Source organism: Macaca fascicularis, chromosome 2 (assembly GCF_037993035.2).
Source record: "Macaca fascicularis isolate 582-1 chromosome 2, T2T-MFA8v1.1".
NCBI lineage: Eukaryota > Metazoa > Chordata > Mammalia > Primates > Cercopithecidae > Macaca > Macaca fascicularis.
Genome location: NC_088376.1, coordinates 107,141,433 through 107,160,475, shown reverse-complemented (window position 1 = coordinate 107,160,475; position 19,043 = coordinate 107,141,433). Strand labels below are relative to the sequence as shown.

At 39.9% G+C, this 19,043-nt stretch overlaps 2 protein-coding genes across 30 annotated transcripts in view; both read right to left on the bottom strand.

The window, feature by feature from the left end:
- The window catches only part of TCAIM (T cell activation inhibitor, mitochondrial), an 82,817-nt gene extending 78,358 nt beyond the window's left edge, over window positions 1-4,459 (bottom strand). For 18 of the 29 annotated variants that reach the window (XM_065540462.2, XM_045386407.3, XM_074031871.1 and 15 more), the window contains exon 1: window positions 3,753-3,853. Coding sequence is in view for 1 of the 29 variants with exons in the window: in XM_045386406.3 (XP_045242341.2) it covers window positions 3,753-3,863 (111 nt within the window). In the remaining 28 variants the exon portion in view is untranslated. Of the gene's footprint in view, window positions 1-3,752; window positions 4,143-4,268 lie in introns of those variants that run through there. The other 11 variants (XM_005546827.5, XM_074031853.1, XM_065540466.2 and 8 more) reach the window with 2 other exon arrangements.
- A 6,651-nt stretch (window positions 4,460-11,110) lies between these two features.
- Window positions 11,111-19,043, bottom strand: part of TOPAZ1 (testis and ovary specific TOPAZ 1) — a 90,367-nt gene continuing 82,434 nt past the window's right edge. Inside the window, exons 19-20 of the mRNA XM_005546821.3 lie at window positions 14,676-14,859; window positions 11,111-11,330 (exon numbers count right to left, since the gene is read on the bottom strand). Coding sequence (XP_005546878.3) covers window positions 11,111-11,330; window positions 14,676-14,859 — 404 coding nt within the window. The remainder of the gene's footprint in view (window positions 11,331-14,675; window positions 14,860-19,043) is intronic.

Genomic DNA, 19,043 nt, shown 5'->3' with positions numbered 1-19,043 from the left:
ACATTCTGTCCCCACTCCAAACTGCCTTTTAATTCTGAATCTTAAGTTTTCATTAACCGAAAGAATACTCTGAGCTAACACAATGCTAATCTGCTAGACAGGAGTACAAATTAGTCAATGAAATTAGTGAATATTTTATTGAATTTTGTCTTTATTTATAAAAAAGAAAAATTACAATTCTAATACTAGTAATAAAGAATATGAAATGAAATACAAATGAGAAAACGACCTCTATATTGCTATTTGGTCTGTATCTGATGCTCATTGGACTGAAGTTACCTGGACAGCACATTTAAGATAAAATGGTGGAAAGACACAGACAAAATGCTAGAAATATTCAATAAGACTTTTCTAAAAGGTGAAATCTAATTTAGAACCTAATAATGATGTTTAAGCGCTCTGGATGTGGAATCCCACATCTGACTTTGTGTACATGTTTTGAGGGATACATCACTTATGAAAGTAGGGGCTATCTTTATCATAGAATTTTTGTGAAGCTTAAGTAAAATAATACGCATAAGGGATTTAGCCACATTTAGCAAGTAAAAAATTCATTAAAGTTGCAACTATTGGCCCGGCACAGTGGCTCACGGCTGTAATCCCAGCACTTTGGGAGGCCGAGGTGGACGGATCACGAGGTCAGGAGATCGAGACCATCCTGGCTAACACGGTGAAACCCGTCTCTACTAAAAATACAAAAAAATTAGCCAGGCGTGGTGGCGGGCGCCTGTAGTCCCAGCTACTTGGGAGGCTGAGGCAGGAGAATGGCGAGAACCCGGGAGGTGGAGCTTGCAGTGACTGCAGTGAGCTGAGATCGCGCCACTACACTCAAGCCTGGGTGACAGAGCAAGACTCTGTCTCAAAAAAAAAAAAAAAAAAAGTTGCAACTATTATTATGTCAGAGTATATTAAAAAATGGCATAATTCTTTTTTCCACCTAATGTCGGATAACATATTGCTCAAACATGCAGTTAAATACAACACTTTATTTGAAAACAAATTTTGAAAAACTTTGTTGAAAAACTCAGAATTATCACAATAAGGAGTCAATGTCTGAAGGTCTTAAAAAATACAAGGTAGTAGACAATTTTGCCAAGGCTAGAGTTTAAAAAGTACAAATGTATAATCTAATTTCACAAATTTTTCTCTAGAAAAATACTTTTAATTCATCAGAATTAAAAAGTAGCTAGTTGTTTATTTTTACCATTTGAAGACAAAGTTAGCACTTGTTAACCAATAAAAACACAAGTTTTGATGGAAGTAGCATTTCTCTCTTCAAAATAAAAAACAAAAGTGAGTATAATAAAGTTATATTGTGCTGTGGGAATTGTCTTTTTATGAATTAATACTGACTTTTTGAAGACAGCGTTCTGGGGCATGGAGAAACAATGAGAGAGCAATAGAGGAGAAATGAGAGGGAATGTGACTTTTTCTTTTTCCAGCAACTCTCCTCTCTCCCATAATGGTAGCCAATTCATATTTCTAGAGGAAAATGCCTATATACATAAAAATATATTCAGTTAATAATTCTGCTATCCATTAAACAAAATTATTGCTCTAAGATGATGACTTCTTATACAAATCATTGGAAAAAATTAAAAATATATTTTCTTGTTCTGTTTAAGAATAAGAACGAACAACTGAGTCCTATGAGTCTTTTGAGTATTTCCTATAAGCTCTTATTTAAGAATGGGCTCTGAACACTAAGTGACAGATCAGGATCTAGTTTTGGAAAAGAGGAAAGGGATAGGGTAGGAAGGAGAGAAAGAACTCTTAGGGCAGTGGTTTTCAAAGCAGCAACAACATTCATGAGAAATGCAAATATCAGGTCCCATCCTAGTCCTGCAGAATCAGAAACTGGGTGGGATCCAGGAATCTGTTTTAACATACTCTCAGGGATTCGGACGCACACTCAGGTTTGAGAACCACAGTATTAGGGAATCCTGATTCTATCACCAAAGAGGATTCTGGGGCATCTGTTAATGTTTAAGCTTTAATTCTTTAAAAATAATTATTTAATACAAACTTGGATTTTTAGCTACCCAATTTATGCTAAAAATCAAAGGAGGATTTCAAGTTTTTGCTTGAATTAGTTCTTTGTTTCCTGTATGGTTTACGTACTTTTCAGACTAAAAAAACAAAATTCTAAGTAGAGACAATGTTAAGAGTCCAGCAGGTTGGCAGGCATGGCTGCTTGCCTCTTCCTAACGCCCAGATCTTGGGTTAGTCTTTAACTTTGTAAGAACAGAACCCAATTTTAATCACTTCAAACAGATATATGCGGACTTTGGGAAAGCTAAATTAGAAGGCCTGATAACTAGAATGTCAATCTGTAAATTTACTTTGAGATTATGAATGCTAAGACAACTAGAAGATTCACATATAATGTTCTTACTCTCTCAGGACTAGCTACACAGAAAATCAAATTACTATCAGCTGACTGAAGACACATTGCTTCAGAGTAGAGTTGGGTGCTCTCATTCAGACACTAGCTCCAAAAGCCTAGGGCATCCACATCAACTGCAGGCTTCTCCTCTTCAGACAAATTGTTACATAGGTGGTTCCTGTCCATACTGCACATAGCCCACTATACTTCCACATGGAAAATGCTATAAAATAACTAAAGAGGTTGCACTGTCTTATCAGACTTGGAAGGCATACTGAGTCTTTAACTCACCCATTCATCATCACTTATGGGCCAGGTCCTGCGTAAAGCATTGGGACTAGGAAAATATTAACACAATTCTAACACTCAAAATACTTTTAGAGGGAGGGGGGAGTGTAAAAACAGACACAAGCAGATAACTATAAACGCAGTAAATGCAATAATACAAACATGCACAGAATATGAGAAACTCCCAGACGCTACACTTAGAATGGGACGGGGAGCACTCAGGAAGGTCTTCTCTAAGGAAATGGTGCCTTTCCTGGAAGGGGGCAGAGGACCGGGAAGGATACAATTTATTTACAAACCATGGTAAATGACTACTTTAATCTACTTTCAAATTTTACCTAAAATCTGTGCTGAGGCATTAAATCTGTGCAGTTTCCAACCAAATTTGGAGGAAAGATACGTAAATCGGTGAAAAATCCAAATTATGGAAGAGTACACGAAAAACGGTTTTGTTTTGCTTAAATCACTTTCAACTAACACAGAAAGAATAACAGTGTGTGCCAAATAGAGCTCCCAGGATTGAGCTTTGACCATTTGGCACAACTTTTATTTGAAAGTAATTTATTTTAACAAAATTAATATCATGCCACTCTCATTTGAACTGTGACTTCCTTTAGTGACTATCCTGTAAGGTTTCTGAAAGCAGTTTGTTACATCAAGGAGGGATAAAAGCTGCAATTTTCATGGCTTTTCAGTTGAATATGTACTTCTTAGAGTAGGGGGAAAAGGCAAAAAGAGTAAAAGCAGGAAAAGCTATCAGATAAATTAGCCTAGATTCTGTAGCTTCCTTTTCTCAATCTCTTGCTATATGAGATTTAGTAGGTAACAATTTCCCGTAAACCAAAGACCTCGGTAAAATATAAGTCGGAAACAATAAAACCTAAATCGTCTTTACGTTCTCATTTCAAAGCGAGTTAAAATGTAGATGCGATGCGGATACTGCGGCCCCCGGCACCGCCTCAGTTCAAAAGTTAGCACGCTGCGCTAAGGTGGCTCTGAGCACTCCCCTCCGACCCCGCTTCCCACCCTGAGAGGGGCATGAATGCACCACCGGAGTCCCTCCCCTCTTGCTCCTTACAGTTCTGGCAAGGATCCGACGCGAGGGCTTTGTCCGACCAGTTCCACCTCCCACCCAGTACACCAGGAGAGAGGACACTCGCTCCGCCCGCAGGGTTGTTCGGCCGCGCATGCGCACCGGGGCGTCAGCCGGCCAACCAACGCGCGACGCACGGCCAGGCGCTCCCACCTGCCCTGGCCCCACTGGGCGACAGGTTCTGACGGGCTCCTAGCCGCAGTGCTCTCTGATCCCCTAACCCCGAATTCTCAGCTGGACCCTCCCGGCTCCACCTGCCCCCAACACCCTCCCCTCTCCGGCGGCGGCAGAGCGCTGGAGGCAAGCCTGGGAAGGGGGACGGGCTGCAGGTGACGCCCTGGTTGGCTGGAGCTTGCCAGGCCTTCCCCCTACAGCGCCTGCGCGCAGCCAGGGCGTGGATTCAACCTTCCGCAGTGCCCTGCCTCTAGCTGACGTCAGCACTCTAGTGACTGCTGCACCTTCCCCGCGAGCTTTGAGGCCCCCACCCCTCCGCCTTCTTACCGGCCGCCCTCAGGGGTCTCGGCGCCCTCCGCTGAAAGCTTTAGGAGGCGCGAGCGAGCACTCCGACTAGGCCGCAGGGACTCGGAAAATGATGGGCCGGCAGGTGGTGGGTCCTGACGCAAGGGTCCGCAGGGAACGGAGAAGGGCAACGGAGCACGCCCTGGATCTTGAGGAAGAAGGGGAAAGGGGCTGCTGGAAGACGCGCATGCGCCCTGCGGTCCCTTGCCCCAGGCGCCCTGGCAGGGGACGAGCCTCTGCCGAACTCCCGGAGCTGGCGCCCGGGGACGAGCCTCAGTGGAGAGCCCCGAATTTTAAAAGTGTCATTTAATTATCTCTTTTGGTTTTTCTTGTATAAATATAGCCAGCTTTTAAACATTTCTTTTCCGGCTTGCGTTGTTTGGCTTTGGCCCATTCACCTATTTTTAAACGTTAAGCATTCTCCAGTCAGCATGAAAGTTTTACTGTTGGTTTTATTTTGTTCCTGTAACTTTGATTCCCCCCACCCCCGCACCCAGAAACTGCCACAGATGAAATCAAGCAAATAGAATTGCGAGCAAAGATCACCTGGTGGCCATTAAGCAGACCATCCTGAGGCAGAAACTCCTTACCTGAGGAATTTAGAAGTAACTAGACTTCCCTGTTATCTAAAGCCAGCATCTGGTACCAGACTTCTTCCCTTCAAATTTAAAAGTAACTAGAATTTCTATACATCTCCATAATGCACGCATGTCAAAACTCATTGTGTACCCCTTGCCATCTGCTCCATGCCCCAATCAACCCCTGCCCCCTACCATCCAGATACTTTATCACCCTCACATACTCGCACAGGAGTTACATATGCCACTAGTACAGAGTCCTCAGAAAATCCCCCAAATATTTTGCCTCTCCACAAGGTGGAAAACGGAGATTTGGGAACAATTTGAGTTCATGTCCCTTTTCCATTGTCTGATCTTTGGCAAATTCAATCCAAGTTGGGTTCATTTAGCCAGGATCCCTCTAAGTTCATTCAAGAATTTCGGGCTTTATTGCCTTTGAGTTAACCTGGCAAGACACATTTGTGGTATTAACTATTTACTGTTCCCACGAAGAAAAATCATGGTCTTTAGCTCGAGTTTGGGCAGATGAAGCTCATGTTGGCAATCCTAATAATAGAGCCGGGGCAGAAGCTGTCCCCAACACAGAACCCAATTGGCAATACCATGCTGCCAATGCCAGCCCAGAGACAGGGGCAGAGAAGATTATATGATAACATGTTTGTTGGAAGGAATGAAAAAGACTGTAATAAAACCTGTTAATTTTTCTAAATTATGATAGATCACTCAGGACCAAGGACCCAGTCCTTTTCCAGCTAGACTGATGGAGGCTATGCATAAATATACAAATTTAGACCCTGAAAGCCCTGAGGGCCAATCCCTTCTGCCCATACATTTTATAAGTCAGCCTTCCCCAGACATCAGACAAAAACTCCAAAAATCAGAGCAAGGCCCACAGACTCCCTTTAGTACTTTATTAAAAGCAGCCTTTAAGGTTTTCAATAACCAGGAGGAAACATAAAAAAAAAAAAAAAAAAGGCTCAATTGGAGGAGGAAAAATGCTGTCACCAAGCTAATTATACTGAGACAACATTGGCACATTCTTTTTCATTAGCCAATAACCCCAAGGCTCATCCCTATAACACTAACAGAAGGGGAGCCTGTCATCACTGCAGAAATCAAGGACACTGAAGTTGAGAATGTCCCAAACCTCCAGGTTGCAAGTCGTCCCTGGGACCCTGTCCTCACTGCAAATTGGAAGAGTGAGTGTCCCTCCCTCGTGAACGGGGGCCACCTCTTCCTTCTAGGCTATGACAGCCACAATCTCACCAACCTAACAAGGGGATCCTGTAGAACAAGGGTGAGGGTGAGGGCAAGGGCAAGTACCTCTAATTCTATGCCTGGATTATGATCAAGCCTCTGAAATGTCAGTCATCCATCCTCTGGATGGGGCCTTTGAAGCCATCCATGGCCCTGTCTTTTCCATCTCTGTGGATGAGCCCAGGGCAAATCTGACTGTGACTGAACAACAGGTAATATTACTCATGGGTACAATGGACAGTTATTCAGCTTTAAACATTTACTATGGCCCAATGTGTCACTCCTCCATTTTCCTCATGCATATTGATGGAAAACCCCAATGAGGCTGTTTCACACCACCACTCCCTTGTAAAATGAAAGGCTATTCCTCTACTCCTTTTCAGCCAAGCTGCCCTGTTCCATTAGGTTGTGATTTACAAAATTACAATCTAATTTACAGCTAAGATCCCACCTTCTAGCTATATTAACACTTCACTAAAAGAGCCTCTGCAGCTTCTCCCAGATAGCAATCTACTTCAGTATGTGGATGCCTTACTAATCTGTAGTCCTAACAAGGTTATTCCAAACCAAAATACAGTATTAGTACTAAACAAACTTGCTAATTGTGGGTACAAAGTATCTCCTTCTAAAGTACAAATATCCACACAAAGGGTTAAATTTTGGGGTCTTATTTTAATTCCCAGTGAAAAAGCCTTTGTAGTGCTTATAAAGATCTTAAACATGACAACTGTGGTAAACAACAGCTTCAGTCATTTTTGGGTAAGGCTTGGTTTTGCAGAATATGGATTCCTTCCTTCGGGTTAATAGCAAAATCTTTATATGAAGCCCTCAAGGGAACTGAGGAACAGCCTCTATTCTGGACTAATGATATGAAACATGCTCTAAACACTTTCAAACAGGCTTTAATCTCAGCCCTGACCTCAGCCCTACCAGATGTGACTAAGCCTTTTTTGTATGTACATGAACAAAAGGGAATAGCTTTGGGAGTCTTAGCCCCAGATTGGGGGGCCCTCTAAGTGCCCTATAGCACTTTTTTTTTCTTTGAGATGGAGTCTCACTCTATTGTTCAGGCTGGAGTGCAATGGCGTGATCTTGGATCACTGCAACCTCTGCTTCCCAGGTTCACGTGATTCTCCTGCCTCAGCCTCCTGAGTAGCTGGGATTACAGGTGCGCACCACCACGCCCAGTTAATTTTTGTATTTTAAGTAGAGACAGGGTTTCACCATGTTGGCCAGGCTGGTCTCGAACTCCTGACCTCATGATCTGCCTGCCTTGGCCTCCCAAAGTGTTGGGATTACAGGTGTGAGCCACCATGCCTGCCCCTATGGCATATTTTTAAAAAAACTTTAGACCTAGTATCCCAGGGATGGCTTAAGAGCCTTAGGCTTAAGAGCCTTAGCAGTGGTGGCCCTCTTAGTCCAAGAAGCCTCAAAAATGTATTATCTGCCCCTCCTGGATTCTTATGGTTTTGTGGCACTGCTATTAATTATTTAAATCCTTTTCAAGCTTTGGCCCTATCCCACCTTGATAATTCTCTTCATTATGATGACTGTACTCTGGGTACAATAGCTCCTGCCCAAATCACTGTCTTAAACATAACTTCCAATCTAGAATCCCATTCAGGAAGAAAAAGGGTCCTAGGACTTATTGCTGGAGTTGTTGGAATCATCACAACTCTCATCCCTTGGGGAGGTTGTACTTATCATGAAATCACACTGCGGGAACTTACTGCCTCCCTCAAAATAGCTTAGCAAAAACTAGCACAAATCTATCACTACTAGAAAAGTCTTTAACCTCACTAGTAGGAATGGTTTTTGATAACAGAAGAGTGCTAGATTACCTCCTATCTGAACAAGGAGTCATCTGTGCTGTCATCAACAAAATGTGTTGCACCTACATTAATATGTCTGGAGAAGTGGAAACTAACATCCGAGAGATTTTCAAACAAACCAAATGGCTACACACACTTTCTCAAAGTAACCCAAACTGGGCCAAAATCCTTACTAATTGGTTTCCAAAAATCACCTGGCTTCTCCCATTCCTTGGACCTTTATTCCTCATTATTCTTCTTCTAATATTTGGTCCCTGCTTCTTTAATGCTCTCATTAAGTTTCTATCTTCCAGATTACAATGATTCCACCTACAGATGATTATGTAATCCCAATACCAGCCTGCAACAGCAACTTCCACTTATATGGGGCCTCTTGATGGAATCTGGTGTCTCCTGTCCCCAAAACAAGTTTTTCATAACCCTTCATGACAGAGAGCAAGAAAGGGAAAAACGTGACATCCCCTCAATGCTCCCTTTCAGCAGGAAGTAGCCAGACAGACCTGACACCCTTCTTCACTGTGCCATTTTCCCTTTCTTGAAGCCATAATAGGCAGCAGGTACACAGGGTCATGGGGGAATAGAAAGGGTCAAAGATTTGACCAAAATATCTGCCAGGGGGAAAATGAGAAGAGCAAAGATCACCTGGTGGCCATCAAGCAGACCATCTGCAGGCAAAACTCCTTACCTGAGGAATTTAGAAGTAATTGACTTCCCCAATATCAAAACCTGGCATCTGATACCAGGCTTCTTTCCCCAAATTTGTAAGTAACTAGAATTTCTACACATTTCCAAATGCATGCATGTCAAAACTCATTGTGCAACCCTTGCTAACATCAAGGCACCAAAATGTCTACAAATATAATCATTTATCATTACCTACATGGCTAATATGGTCCAAATTACCCTTAAGCTCCTGCTCAAAGGTCTGTAAATACTCCTAAGGAAAACTCCACTGTGGCGAGCTCAGTCCTCTCTTGCTGAAGTGCTCTGCTGCATCCTTCTGCAGCATTCTATCTATCTAATGAAACTTCCTTTTCAAACCTGTACTGTTGCCAGTATTCTTCTTACTGCTCGAGAGCCAACACTTTTTCTTGTCAGGGCTTTGACACCTCACACCCAGCAATGATTAACGCTCCTTTCCCTTTTTCTATCTTTTGGCACTGTTGACACGTAAAAATGCCTCTATTTGTTCCAGCAATAAGGTCTTAACTTGTCATCAGAAACCAGTCCAGACACTTGTAAACCATTCCATCCAATGCCATTTTTCCTAAAAGCTTAATTTATCATCCTTTCCCTCCTACAACTTCATCCTAACACATCTTTGCCACCAGCAAAGGTCACATACTTCTCAGAGGTCACATACTTCTCTAATTTCTTTCTTAGAGTTTCAGTTATCATTTGTAGAAATGACTAATCTACCAATTGCCCACTTTCTATTCTCCCCTTGTTTTCAAAGGTGCCTCAAAGTGATCTCCAAACCTAATTCATTTCCTAGGTGCTCCACTGAAGTAATGGCAGGTTATAGTCACCCAGTTCCTTCATACTAAAGAACTGGGTATCTATCCAAGCACTTTGGGAGGCCAAGGGGAGGATCACAAGGTCAGGAGATCAAGACCTTCCTGGCTAACACAGTGAAACCCCATCTCTACTAAAAATACAAAAAATTAGCCGGGCGTGGTGTCGGGCGCCTGTAGTCCCAGCTACTTGGGAGGCTGAAGCAGGAGAATGGCGTGAACCTGGGAGGTGGAGCTTGCAGTGAGCAGAGATCGCACCACTGCACTCCAGCCTGAGCGACAGAGCAAGACTCCATCTCAAAAAAAAAAAAAAAAAAGAACCAGGTATCTTTCTTGACGTCACCTGCGTCACTTCCCCATATCTCATTTGTGATAGTATTCGTTCTACATTTCATCCATAGTAATCAGGCATTTTGACAAGAGCTAGGATTTAACCTCCCTAGTCTTGTGATGTTACAGACTTATTCCAATGATGCTGCTATTTACCATATTTTGTGAACTCCCTTAAGAAATACTTGCGGTCCAGCTGGGCACGGTGGCCGGTGCCTGTAATCCCAGCACTTTGGGAGGCCAAGGTGGGCAGATAGCTTGAGTCCAGAAGTTTGAGACCAGCCTGGGCAACATAGCAAAACCCCATTTCAAAACAAAAACAAAAAACAAAAATTATCCGGGCATGGCAGTGCATACCTGTAGTCTCAGCTACATGGGAGGCTGAGATGGGAGGATCACTTGAGCCCAGGAGGTTGAGGCTGCAATGACCCATGATCATGCCACTGCACTCCAGCCTGGGCACAGAGTAAGACCCTTTCTCAGGAAAAAAAAAAAATACTTTCAGTCCCCTTAGTTACAACTTATTACTCACTTTATTCATACTTTTTAAAATCTAAACAATTTTAAATTATGGTTTAAAGTATCAAAGATGAGGACTACCACCTTGGAGAATGTGATATAGATTCTGAATATGACTTCAGAAGAGTTTTAACTTCCTAAATTGGTTTGGAAGGAAGAATCCTTGTTTAGATAATTAAGTTTTGGGTATATTTGTGTCTTATCTAGTGTAATGCACATAAATTTTCAAAACTCATCTAGTATTCTAAGATACATGAAAGGAAAACCATTCTGAGGGTAATTTAAACTTTTTTGGTGTAATTCAGAAAGTATTCTGAATTTTTGTGTTCATTTTCAATATTATATTATTCTTGATTACAGATGTAGTATAGCTTTAGAGACTGGACTGAGTACACACTAAACCTATTTCATAACCCTAAATGTTTTTCTGAAAATTCCAGTTACCTGCTTGTATATTTTCCCTGTTATGTCTCCCTCTTATTAAATGCTGCACAGTATTCAGTTTTGGATTTCAGAATAAATTGGGATTTAATATGCTTAGTTTCTTTTAAAGTCAAAAAGTAATCTGAAAAGTCACTTTTCTATGTGAATAAACTTACTGAAAATTACGTATCAATAAAAATTTTCAGGGCTTTAAAACTATTAACTTGCTGTAAGCCAACAAAGTCAAAGAGCTGAATATGGTGAAAACTGTCTATTTTTATTGCCTTTATTTTCAACAATGATTACTTGAACTAAAAAAAAAAAAAAAAAAAAAAAAAAAAAAAAAAAAAAAAAAGAGCAGACTTTATTAACTAATGGTTACTGAAAAGCCAAACCTTTCCAGCCCACTTCATATTCTCTTTTAACCATTTCAGGGCAGAACAATGTTCCAAACTATAAACCTGTTCCTTATTAACATTGACAGTCATGTGTTTAACAAAAAGCTTTGGATCTGATATACGAGCAGCCATAATTAACCTTTCTACTGCAGCTTGATAATCATCATTGCTCCGAGACTGGTTGTCTTCACACCTATAAAATGAACACCTCATAAAGTCAGAAACTCTTAAAAAAGATAAGCTATATAGTTTCTTCAAAAGATAGTAATTTACATTTACTGGTACTAAGCTATGATCGTCTTTTCACCATATTCTTCTAAAAGTGGCTTTCAAACTTTTTTGATCATGACCCACAGTAAGAAAGGCATTTTGGTCAGGCGTAGTGGTATAAGCTCAGCGATTTGGAGGCTCAGGTTGGGGGGATCGCTTGAGGCCAGGAGCTCAAGATCAGCCTGAGCAACACAGTGAGACCTTCGTCTCTACAAAAAATTTTAAAACTAGCTGGGTATGATGACGTGCACCTGTAGTCCCAGTTGCTCAGGAGGCTGAGGTGGGAGGATGGCTTGAGCCTAGGAAGTTGAGGTTGCAGTGAGCTATGATTGCACTACTGCACTCTAGCCTGAGTGATAGGGCAAGACTCTGTCCAAAAAAAAGACATATTATGGCCCAGTATATACCTTCATATATAAAAAGTAAATTTCACAAAACAAGACTTACCCTGATGACAAAAACCCTGATTTTAAAAATAATGCTGGTTGTAACACCCTAAATTGATTTCACCACACAAATAGTCTGCAACCCAGTTTGAAAAATACTGATCTAGAACACAGCTAATTACCTGTATCTTTTCATGAGAATGCATAAAATACTAAATGTAATCCAGTTTAGAATTAATGTTCACATGTTAGTTTTACTTTGATATTGACTATTTTTAGTTATAAGGAAATACTTAATATGTAGCTAATGTCTGGTAGCAAATTGTATAGCTATAGGGGCTTTATTATATTTCTGGTTATTTTCTTCAATCCTGATTTAGGGTGCTTCCTTAAGTGCTAGAATTAATTTTTCTAATAATTTTTCTACCAGCTCCATCTGCAATCAATTGCCACTGCATTGACTTGCATAAAATTCCCACCTTATGTCAGTTTTTCCTCTGGGGTAGGGAATGGGAACTATTTAAAATAGAGATGTGGCTGTTACATAAAGCATCACTTTTTTCTTTGTGTTCACTGCTTCCTACTCTTGGTATCTACGGGGCCCAGCAGCAAGTTCTGAGTAGGAGCCTATCTGCATTAACATCACGGTGTGGTCCAGAGTGACAAGAGTGAGGAATTGCACTTGAAACAGGAACTAGTGGTCACAGAGAGGAAAGACTGGTCAGGTGCCTTCTAGTACATTCTAGCTTAGAAAGAGGTGCCCGGGAATCTGGTAGGTGGTGCACATGCCAACCATGTGCAGTTTAAAAAAGTCTAAAGATGAATACAATTCTCTCTCATAGAGAGAGGTAAATGTAACAAGGCAGGGCTTAGCATGATAATGACAATAGAGAAAATATATTGGCTTGGACAAAATCAAAGATTTAGGTATGCCACTAGTTATGCACTATGGTTACAAATACCTTCCAAATTCAAGAAATAAATAAAGAAGTCGCATGTGTGTGGGGAATAGAAAGCTATGAGAAAACCATGACCTCATTAGGATCATGGGGAGCCTAGATGCCTTATCCACCATACTGCACAGTGGTAAATAAGGAAGCACTCTGGAAAAAAAAAAAAAAAAAGAACTATAAGAAAAAAGGTGACTTTTAGTGGGTTTTTTTGAAAGTGGAACTAAAATAATTTACTTCCTAATTCTCCTCCCCTTAAGTGTCGGCTGGACCAAAAGACTCACCTACAACAAAGGAGAGCAGAAGTGACAGTATGTAACTTTGGATACTAGGTTGTTGGATGACAACTCTCCATGGATCTCTTGAGTTTGTGAAGTTTTACAAGAGTCACTGCCTACCCTTTGTTCTAAATTACCAGGATTATATAGTGAACAACCTTGAAAGATAAAGATAAGTTTTCCTCCTGGAGCAAAGGGCAGGTTTGCTCATAGTCTTAGATGATGGAGATAGTACCTCCCTGCAAAGCAAAGGGCAGGTATGCTTATTACTCATAAAAGATTTGGGTTTCCTAAGCTGGGCACTCCTCTCCTGTTACAGAACTCATGGCATATGTAGGTATCCATGTGGGCCCATCTATGGGACTTAGGAGCAAGAGGAAATGATGCAAATATGTAGATAATCATGCTGTTTGCCATACCACAAATAATAAATTCCTCTGTCTCCAACACAGGAGTCTTGTCTCTTATGCTACCATCTATGAAACTGTGGCAGGTTAGCTTATAGCTTGCAAATAGGATAAAATCTCAGACTCTTCACAGTTCTTGCTTGATATAGATCACAAAAGACTCTGCAGTTTCCTCCTTGCTTTTTCTTTCTTGGATCACTCATTCTGGGAGAAATTAGCGGTCAGTCATGTCATGAAGACACTTAACCAACCTATGGAGAGGCCCATGTGGTAAACTGAGGCTTCCACCCAATAGGTATTTGAGTGAGTCATCAAGGAAAAGGATCCTCTAGCTCCAGTAAGCTATCATGTAGGTGACTAAAGTTTTTGACAACATCCTGACTCCAACTATGTGGAGAAACTGAGTCACACGAAAATCCCTGAGCCAGGACAATCCAGCTAAACCTCTCTGAAATTTCTGACCCACAGATACTAAGATACTATTTGCTGTTTTAAGCCATTAGGTCCAGGGATAATTTATTCCACAGCAATAGATAACTAATGTAATATTCAACCAGAGGATCTGGTTTGTCACACCTGTAAACTAAAGCAAAATTCTTGTCAAGAAGCTCTAAAACAGGATTCCCAAGAGATCGTTATATTCCAAGTTTCCTGGATAAGGCTGACAAGAAATCATATGGCATTCTACCATTTAGGCACACCATCTACTGTATGCCTAAATTCTAGGATTCCAAACAAAATTACATGAAAGGGTGTCACTCTGGGACAGTACCTACTTTATAATATTTATGCATATATAGCATTATAAAATATAGAAACTAGGCTGATGGCTTTATTTTCAATGGTATTCCTGGCTGAACCTAATAAATGATCATGTATTTCCCTTTTAGACCCTAGTCCTTTGATCTTTTGAGTTGACTAGAGATTTTTATAGGTACTGATCTCTAAACACAAGAAAGGTTGGTACCTAAAGAGGATCCATCTCTTTGAATATTTAACTGTATCTTTGAAGTTGCTAAAGTGTTTACTGAATGCTACTAACTTGTTTGGTTTTAAGCCTCAAACAGGTCTAATCCTTTCTCAATTTAAATGATACTAGAGTTTGCAATATACACACAAAGTACACATATAAATATATACATAAATATATATGTATATATAAAAACACATAAAACATTTACATCCTAGGGTGGGAGTAGGGAGCCAAGATCTACATTCAGAACGCAGTTAAAGTTATGTCAACCAACCTTTTCAAAACTATCTGCAGTATCTGTGTAGAAGTTCCAGGACTCTGAATACTACTAGCATTAGATACCATGAAGATTTCAATAGCTAAGAGCATTTCAATCTCAGATAAATAAGATGGAATTAGAAGAAGTTTTCGGTATAAATTTCCTTCCAGTGGTGGGTAGCAACCCAAGGAAAGAGCACCTGAAAAATCAAATAATAGGTCAAACTTTACTAAAACCCAATAGGTAAAAACCTAGATTTCTGAAATACCTACAGGTGATAATTACTTACACAGAATACATCTTCACATTAGAAGTAGATTAACAAATTACACGATAGCTTACCCTAGTATATTTGACATTATTCTTTGTAAAGTGTTTTTGAAACATTAAATAAAAAGTGAGAAGGGCTGGGCTTGGTGATTCATGCCGGTAATCCTAGCATTCTGGGAGGCTGAGGTGGGTGGATCTCTTGAGGTCAGTAGTTTGAGACCAGCCTGGCCAACATGGTGAAACCACATCCCTACTAAAATACAAAAATTAGTCAGGTGTGGTGGCGGGTGCCTGTAATCCCAGCAACTGGGGAGGCTGAGTCAGGAGAATCACTTGAACCTGGGAGGTAGAGGCTGCAGTGAGCCGAGACTGTGCCCTTGCACTCCAGCCTGGGCGACAGTGTGAGACTCCATCTCCAAAAAAAAAAAAAAAAAAAAAAAAAAAGTGAGAAACATTAAAACAAACAAACAAACAAAAAAACTCTGAAAAATGACTTTTGAGCCTTATTACGGCAAACAACATTTATTTCAAGCCATCGTAAACACAAGATAATTTCAGAATAACTATTTTTGAGCACAGTTATTTATAGTACCATTATAGTTTATGCAATATTTACTGTTTCTACTAAATGTCTGGCATTGTGCTAAGCACTAGGCATAAAATACATTTCCATCCTGTAGGTGATCTGTGTGTTGTAGCCACACTCACCATTTCATGTTTTTAAAACTTCACTTTTCAAGAGAAGAGATTTAACTTTTAAATTGTTTAGGTGCTTATTAGCAGTGATATATAGGGAAATACCTTTAAAACTTCTAGAACATCCAAATTATATATAGGCAATTTTATATTATTATATTTTACTGAAACCAATTTAAATCTGTATGTAAATTTTGCTTAAAATGTTTTGTTTTGTTAGAATAAGTTTCTTCAAGAAATCTTTCTAATGTGGGTAATGGCTAATCTTTGAAGACCTGCTATATGCCAGGTACATGTGCTAATAAACACATGGGTTTTACCTCATTTTAATCTGACAATATGCTACCTTTGAAATTAGGTACTATTATTCCCATGTCATAGATGAGGGGCTTTTGGTAAGCATTCAGGCTCTCTAACCCTCCTTGGGGTGCCCACTTTCTGGTTCCAGATTTTGGATTCCTAATCACTAGATATTCCCACCTCCCTAGATCACTGCCAGGAGCAACAAACTGTTAACTCATTAACTTCACTAGTTTTTGGTAGGTATAATTTACATGCATTCTTATTTAACTTTTCTTGCCAGAATTAAAAAATAGAAAATAACAAATTAACTAGATTAACCAGAAATCTACTAATATGATTTTTTTCACTCAAAATGAAACGTGAGAAGAAAAATACTCACATTTGATTTGGGGGAGGGGGAAGTAATGGAAAGACACACTAATAACATCTCTCTCCTGACTTCTCAGTTCTGAGAGAAAAGCAGTATTTTTAGGACAAGGGAGAACAAATCAGGAACATGAGGAAGGCAACTCTGTTGTCCCTAGACAATCTCCTCCTGATTAGTCTAGCACGAAAGCAAGGCAAAGCCATCAAGAAAGTAACAGACAACTTTGTCCAACAGGATGGACAAAATATTTGTAATTCATATATCTGACAAGGGATTTGTATCCAGAGTGTATATAAATGCATATGTACATGTGTATGTATGTATGAATACACTCTTACAATAAAAAAAGGGCAAAGGATTTAATAGACATTCTCAAAAGAAAATATATGAATGACCAATAACTGTATGAAAAGGTCCTCAACATCATTAGTTATTAGAGATATGAAAACCAAAACTGTAATGACATATTACTTAACACCCACTAGCAGGAAAGCTAAAATAAAAAACACAGTAACAAGTGTTGGTGAAGATATAAAGAAATGTTTAGGAAATCCCATACATGGCCGGTGGGAATATAAATATAAAATGGTGCAGCTTCTTCAGGAAACAGTTTGGCAGTTTGGCAAAAAGCTAAATATAGAATTACTGTGTGAGTCAGTAATTCTCCCAAGATAAATGAATGCATATATACACATAAAAACTTGTGTGAATATTCAAAGTAGCACTATTCACAATAGCCAAAAAGTGAAAACAACTCAAATGTCCATCAACCAATAAATAAACAAATTCTATTCTATAGAATATTGTTTAGCAATAAAAAGGAATAAAGTATTGATACATGCTACAACATTAAAATCTGAAAACACTAGGCTAAGAAGCCAGTCATGGCTGGGCACGGTGGCTCACACATGTAATCCCAGCACTTTGGGAGGCTGATGTGGATCACCTGAGGTTGGGAGTTCAAGACCAACCTGGCTAACATGGTGAAACCCCATCTCTACTAAAAATACAAAATTAGCTGGGCATGGTGGCACACATCTGTAATCCCAGCTACTCAGGAGGCTGAGGCAGGAGAATCACTTGAACCTGGGAGGCAGAGGTTGCAGTGAGCCGAGATTGCGCTGCTGCACTCCAGCCTAGGTGACAGAGTGAGACTCCGTCTTCAAAAAAAAAAAAAAAAAAAAAAAAAAAAAAAAGTCAGTCACTAAAACTCATGTATTGAATGATTCCATTTATGTGATCTGTCTAGAATGGACAAATTCATGGAGACAGAGAAGAGACAACCAGGGAATGGACAATAAATGTTAATGTGTACAAGATTTCTTTTTCTGAAGGTGTTAAAGATGTTCTAAACTTAAACGGTGGTGATGACTGCATGATTCTGTGACTATACCAAAAATGAATGTATTATATACTTTAAGTGAATTAATTTCGTGATATGTGAAATTATCTCCATAAAGTCATAAAAATATTAAAAAAGTTTTAACAAAGTCAAAACAAAGGCACTGGCACTAAGTCTTAACAGTGCCTTGAAGAAAGTCAGCCTTAAGTCCCAAATAAAGTACTACTAGACACAGTTATACACCACTGAAAGGCTCTTCTTGCAATGTTAAGCTATGTCTGAAGATAAATCCAAAAGGAGCTCCAATATAATTTAATGTCAACGTTGTTAGAAAATGAGATGTTTTGAAGACTGATCGGTGGCTATAAATTACTCATTTGGCTGTAAATGACTCATTTTTATTCATGGTTTTATAATTCAGTTACATTCTTTAAAAAACAAAAAGACTCTTTACCCCGTAACCTCACCTGCGTAAGTCTCAGAAGTTACACTGCATATGAAATAAGGAATACGTGTGATTAGATAAAAGGAAAAGTTCCAATAACAAAGATACTGTACTGTACACAGGCATTAATTGCTTTAACACACTGCTAGGCTGGGCGCGGTGGCTCACGCCTGTAATCCTAGCACTTTAGGGAGCTGAAGTAGGCGGATCACGAGGTCAGGAGATTGAGATCATCCTGGTGAACACAGTTAAACCCCTTCTCTACTAAAAATACAAAAAATTAGCCGGGTATGGTGGCAGGCGCCTGTAGTCCCAGCTACTTGGGAGGCTGAGGTGGGAGAATGGCGTGAACCCGGGCGGCCAAGCTTGCAGTGAGCCGAGATCAGGCCACTGCACTCCAGCCTGGGCGACAAAGCAAGACTCTGTCTCACAAAAACAAACAAACAAAACAAAAAACAAATAAAACCGCACTGCGGTAACCGTCTGAAGGTAAATAGTATAAAGAGTTGAAACATAACTACACAATTGAAATCAGGTGTTATGAACAAACAATTCTATCTTTCCTCTAAATTTCTGATCACCCTTTTTAAGAAAACACAGCTTTCAAAACTTTTTTTGATTATAACCTACAAGAAACACATTTTATATAATGACCCAGTATACATTCGTGCATACATGCAACTGAAATGAAAATTTTATCAAATAATTAACCTCACTACCTGTAATGTACCCTAATATTTTCTTTCCCATTTTGTTGGGGGAAAAAAGTTACCACCTGCTACACTGATCACAGCTGGTCACCTGAAAAACACTTCCAGCTCAGGTAGTAGTGGCTAGGATATTTGACACATCTGGTACAGGGTGACACAGAGCAGGCACTCAAATATTTGTTATATACATGACAGTGGTAGAAATGGTAGTTGAAGACAAATTACTGCATGAAGGCAGAAAAAACAATTC